Source organism: Galeopterus variegatus, unplaced genomic scaffold (assembly GCF_000696425.1).
Source record: "Galeopterus variegatus unplaced genomic scaffold, G_variegatus-3.0.2 Scaffold2373, whole genome shotgun sequence".
Lineage (NCBI taxonomy): Eukaryota > Metazoa > Chordata > Mammalia > Dermoptera > Cynocephalidae > Galeopterus > Galeopterus variegatus.
Genome location: NW_007728484.1, coordinates 210,967 through 217,171, shown reverse-complemented (window position 1 = coordinate 217,171; position 6,205 = coordinate 210,967). Strand labels below are relative to the sequence as shown.

Sequence of the window (6,205 nt, the reverse complement as noted above, 5' to 3'; positions counted from 1 at the left end):
ACATGATGATTTCCATTCCTTTGGGTATGTACCCAGAAGTGGAATTGCTGGATCATATGGAGGATCTATCCGTAGTTGTTTGAAAAACCTCCATACTGTTTTCCACAGTGGTTGTACTAGTTTACAGTCCCACCAACAGTGTAGGAGGGTTCCCCTTTCTCCACATCCTTGCCAGCATTTGCTATTCTGTCTTTTTGATTATAGCCAGTCTAACTGGGGTGAGATGATATCTCAATGTGTTTTTAAATTTGCATTTCCATGATAATAGTGATGCTGAGCATTTTTTCAAGTACGTGTTGGCTATTTGTATGTCTTCCTTTGAAAAATGTCTATGCAGCTCCTTTGCCCATTTTTTTAACTGGTTATTTGTTTTTTTACTGCATAGTTGTTTGAGTTCCTTGTATATTCTGGATACTAATCCCTGTCAGATGTATAGTTTGCAAATATTTTCTTTTCTATAGGTTGTCTTTCACTCTGTTGATTGTTTCCTTTGCTATGCAGAAGGTTTTCAGTTTGCTATAATCCCATTTTTTTTTTTTTTTTTTTTGTTCTTGCTTGTGCTTTTGAGGTCTTATTCATAAAGTCTTTGCCCAGACCTACTTCCTGTAGTTTTATAGATTCAGGTCTTATATTTTAAGTCTTTAATCCGTTTTGAGTTGATATTGATATATGACAAGAGGTGCAAGTCTAGTTTCATTCTCCTGCATATGGATGTCCAGTTTTCCCAGCACCATTTATTGAAGAGGCATTCTTTTCCCCAATGTATATTCTGGTTGCCTTTGTCAAAGATCGGTTGGCTGTAATTATGCGGGTTGATTTCTGGGTTCCCTATTCTGTTCCATTGGTCTGTCTATTTTTATGCCAGTATCATGCTGTTTTGGTTACTATAGTTTTGTAGTTTAATTTGAAATCAGGTAGTGTAATGCCACCAGCTTTACTTTTTTTGCTTAGGATTGTTTTGGCATATTTCACTTCTTAATCCACACATATTTCACTTCCTTTCCTCCAACTAGACTTTACTTGTCACAGTCATCAGTGATCTTCACCTTGTCAGATCTAGCACCCAGTCTCTATCCTCAACTTTCAGTATAGTTGGCCACTGGCTCTGCTTCCATGCCATGTTTCTACCTTACTGGCTTTCTTTCCCAGTCACAAATACTTCACACTTCAGGTGTTCAGGTGCGGTTAAGGTACTTAAGTCACACCTCCAGCCCTCACTGCTACACTTAGCTCTATAAGCAATGTATTCAATTGTTTACTTCACATCTCTCCTTGACTATCTAAGATGTATGCAGCTCAAACTAAATATTTCCAAACAGAATTGTTAATACTATTATTGTCTTTCTTATTCAGCTCCCAGAACAGTGTCTGGCCAAAGTAGATTCTCCAGAAATAGCTGTTGAATGAATGAATGAATAAATAAGTGGGAGAAAAGTTATATTTAAAAATTATATTTAAAATTGTGTGTATAGGTTGGCTGGTTACTCACTTGATTAGAGCATGGCCTTGTAACTCTAAAGTCAAGGGTTTTGTTCCCAGCACTCACCAGCCACCAAAAAAAAAAAATAATAATAATTAATTAATTAGTTAAAAAAATAAAATAATACCACTGTAGCAGGCTTGACTCTAAGCTGTGTCCATCACTGGACTGTTCAAACATGTATGGCCTTGGGGTAGAGGGTGCATGCGGGGGCTCTAAAGGGGTGGGTTCTTTTTTTATGAGTTGTCGCAGAAGGAGCATGAACGTTTGCCCCTACCAAAGTCGTAGGAAAAACACCAAAACGTTAACAGCGGTTGTGCATGAAATTAAAAGATTTTTCTTTAAAACTCCTTCTCTATTTTCCAATTTTATTTAGAGCCTAGTAGATAAGAGTATCAGAGCTTGGAGTCTGATTGAACACTGCCACTTACCGATTATACACCTTGATTTCCTCTCAGTCTTAACGTTCACAATGAACTTAACTGAAATTAAGGATGGAAGGGCTTTGCACGGTGCAGGTACTTAGTGAGGGACAGTTTTTGTTAGCTGATAATGATGACGGTATGTTTTCTTTTATAATGAAAATGCACATTTTTCTGATAAACCTTTACTGATGAGTGAAAAGAACGCGGCTCACCCATATACGCTCCGCCCCGCTCCTCACGCCCCGCCCCTCTTCCTGCCACTCTCAGGGGAAGGTGCGCCTGCTCCGTCCGCTTTTTCCGCCCACGTGATCTGCTCAGGCACCTCCCGTATCCAACATGGCGGCGCCCAGGGGCTGAAGCCGCACGTGAGGAAAGTCTGGGCACCTGGGAATCAGAGAGTAAGAGGGTGTGGCCACTTTCTCCTCCCTACCGTCGGTTGCATCCATTCGACCCTCCCGAAGCCCTCGCGGGCCACTGCCCCTCTGCAGCCATGAAAACTAAGCCCGTTTCCCACAAGACCGAGAATACCTACCGGGTGAGCGCGGGAGCTTGGGCAAGGGCCGCGGGTCCCTGCTGCCTCTGCGGTGAGACTGGCTCTGAGCCGGACTCCCGGGGCTACAGAGTTCTGGACCGATTGTGAGTCTCTGGCCTGGAGGCTCCGGCGAAAGTGGGAGACTCTCCGGATGTAGTAAACATAGGATGGGGAAGGAAAGAAGTCTGAACAGCAGATTTCACCTATGGTTTGTGGGCCTGGCCCGTCTTGGGAATTCCCTTCAGTGCAGTGTTAAATTCATTATTCCAGGAGGTTGCTTAGGAACGATTCTCCCCTGCTCTTTTATCTTTAGAGACCGAAGTGGGAGGGGGGGGCGGGCCGGTGAGAAGAGGTAAGTGATTATCAGCTAATGGCCACTATTGCTCTTGCCTTTTTATAGTTTCTTTCCAAATGTTAGTTACGATGCAACCATAGGTCTGTATCAGCTTAAATAAACTTTTGTTGCAAAGTCTTAGCCAGATCCCTGTGCTTGTAGCTGGGTATCAAATCTAACAGATCTAGGGAAGCCAATCGCCAGCGTTCACCTCGGTTCATCTGTCAAGGATCGAAATTTTATTTGAAATGACGTAGTTGAACTAATGTATGCAAACATATTCATGAAAGTATTCATTATCTTCGAATAGTAACGCAGTACATTTGTTAAAGGCGGTATGTCTTTCAGTTTGCATTTACATTTATTTGTGATTGATCAGTGATGCCTGCTTTTAGTTTCAAAAATCAGTTAAACATTTTATGATTCTTAAAAAACACAAGTCTGGATTACAAGCAAAGTATACTGTTATTTATAATGATAAGTACAAGGAGGCTAATTGAAGCTTTAAACTTTCCACTTTCACAAGGAAATTGCCCACATGTGCTTACTATACAGCACTCAAACAGATATTCAGGATGTGATAAGTATCAAATGATGATGTATCTTAATTATGCTTTTCTCCCCAGTTTCTTACGTTTGCTGAACGACTGGGGAATGTGAATATCGATATTATTCACCGGATTGATAGAACCGCAAGCTATGATGAGGTAAGAGAATGTGATGTTAGCCAGTCTTCAAGTGTACATAGGTGGTGTTTTAGTTTCTCCTGTTAGTTGAAGGGAATTGTTTTTTATGTCATTCCTTTATGAACAGTAAATGCATTAGACCTGTGCTGTCTAATTCATTAGTGACATATGGAAAATTAGATTTAAATCGAAGTACAATAAATCTAAAATTCAAGTGCTTGATAGCCATATGCGGCTAGTTGCTACCATATTGGAAAAGTGCAGATATGGAACATTTCCATCATTGCAGAAAGTTCCAAGGGTGATGCTGTGTTAGACAGTTAACTTGACTTCATAATCAGCTGACTTTTGTGGTTCCAGCTTTACTCTTTCCATTGTGCATTCCAAGCACTGCTATAGATCCATATTCCTGAAATTTGGTGGGGCTTGTTGGTCTTGGTTCTCTTCATGGGCTCTTGTTCTTTAGTAAGCTAGACTAGCCTTCTTTTATGATGGCAGAATCCTTCCAAGAGAGTGAAAACAAGCTACAAGACCTCATAAATCCTAGCTTTGGATGTCATGGGGTTACTCCCATTGCATGTTGTTAGTCAAAGGAAGTTATAAGGACAAGCCAGATTCAAGGGATGAGGAAATAGACTCCATCTCTTGGTGGGAGGAGCTGCAGAGTCCCATTCTAAAAGGACTATGTCATAGTCTATCACCAATGGCTGACATGTGCCGGTCACTGTGCTAGGATAGAAATGACTTCTACATTTAGGTTTTATACTGTAATGTGTATTTCCCTTCTACCTTAAGGGACACTGAGCAAAACTTAATGGGATTCTCTTTCTTCTCTCTATTCTGCCTGTTTATTTTATTTCATTTTTATTTTTTAAAGATTTCCAAAACACAGTTTAAGGATCTTTTGTTTTTGTTTTTTTTTTTTGAAATTGTAGAAGATTGGCATGCTGTTTGTGTTTGTGCTTATCTGTTCATTCTCTCTCTATTAATTCATATGCAGGGACATATATACACACACACAGTAATAATTTATTGTCTTTACCTTTCCAAGTACAAAGTAACATATACGGTGTAAACAAGCTAAACCACACAGTGGTGAACTTAGAAAAAGACTGTTATCTTACTCTTCCCACCCCTATTGCCAAGGAAACCAACACTGACAGTTCAATATATGTGTATTCTTCCATACTTTTCTCTCTTGATCATAAAAATATGTGCAATTATTTATAGAGGGTTTTTTGGTTTTGGTGTTTTGTGTTTTTTGTTTTTTTTAATTGGATCCTACCATACACTTTGCCAAGGAAACCAACACTGACAGTTCAATATATGTGTATTCTTCCATACTTTTCTCTCTTGATCATACAAATATGTGCAAATATTTATAGAGGGGTTTTTTGGTTTTGGTGTTTTGTGTTTTTTGTTTTTTTTAATTGGATCCTACCATACACTTCACTAACTTGCTTTTATCAATTTGAGGGCATATCATCAACATCCTTCTAGTTCAATGTAGATATAACTGTTTAGTAGCCACATAATAAACCTTACTATGTATAGACCATAAGTTATTCCAACCATTTTCCTGTTGTTGGATATTTAGGCATTTTATGTTTCCCCTTCATCACAGTAAAATTGAATAAATATCTTTATACTTGTATGTTTGCCAATTTTGTAAGAAATAATCTTCAAAAGTAGTATTGCTAGATCAAAAGAGATACCTGTTTTTAATTTTAATACAAATGCCAAGTTACTTCCCCATAAGGCTATAGCAATTTATATTTCCAAATGCAGAATAAGAGAACTGTAAAAAGTCAGCACATTTTTTTGTGCCTAAAATTATAAAACACAGAAAAAAATGTTTCCTTAGTGTGACTATAATATGGGCTTTAGGGAATTATTTGCTGAAACCAAATCAACAAAACATTGTTTCTATAAATCACCCTTTGATATACTTCTCATTGCTTTTTAAGTGTGTTAGTTAATGCCCTTTAAAAAACAAACAAAAACTAAAAGGAGTTTGTAAACTCTTGACTATAATTGTCTTATAATATTAATATGTCATTATTCTTATTTACTTTGGTTAACCGTTTTCTTGGAGTTATCTGATTAATGGATTGCTTTAATCTTGGCAGGAGGTCGAAACCTACTTTTTTGAGGGTCTGCTGAAATGGAGAGAATTGAACCTTACGGAACACTTTGGTATTTTTTATTTTGTTTCTGTTTTATTCGCCTGTAATTTATACTTTATATGTTCCAAACAACAAAATAAGTAGTATGATGGAAAAGCAAAACATATTCTTTTTTTTTCTATCCAGGGAAATTTTATAAAGAAGTTATTGACAAATGCCAATCATTCAATCAGTTGGTCTACCATCAAAACGAGATAGTTCAGAGTTTGAAGACTCACCTACAAATTAAGAACAGTTTTGCCTATCAACCTCTTTTGGAGTAAGTAGCATTTGGGAGAAAGCTAGACAGCGTTTATCTGAATTTTAAGAAAGGTCTTGGATCATAGTTGCATATGCCTTAGATTGGGTGTTTGTAATATTGGAACAAGAAGACTTATACCTCTTTCTGTTAGGAAAAGGTGTGTTACCGTAAAGCAGGATCTTAGGGATACAATTTTGCATTTGTTATATACTCTTAAAAGAACCCCATTTTTTTTTGATGCTATATGAACAATTGACTACAACTTGTGATGGAGTGTGCCTTCCTGCCTGATTTCTTTGCTTAACTCTTAAGATGTGATTT

General features: G+C 37.9%; 1 protein-coding gene across 1 annotated transcript in view; it reads left to right on the top strand.

Annotated features, from left to right (window-relative positions):
- Positions 1 to 2,338: 2,338 nt before the first annotated feature.
- LOC103597636 (small subunit processome component 20 homolog) overlaps positions 2,339 to 6,205 on the top strand; it is a 94,753-nt gene continuing 90,886 nt past the window's right edge. The window contains 4 exon segments of the mRNA XM_008581502.1: positions 2,339 to 2,440; positions 3,398 to 3,478; positions 5,587 to 5,653; positions 5,770 to 5,902. Of these exon segments, the coding sequence (XP_008579724.1) occupies positions 2,396 to 2,440; positions 3,398 to 3,478; positions 5,587 to 5,653; positions 5,770 to 5,902 (326 nt within the window). The 5' untranslated portion in view covers positions 2,339 to 2,395.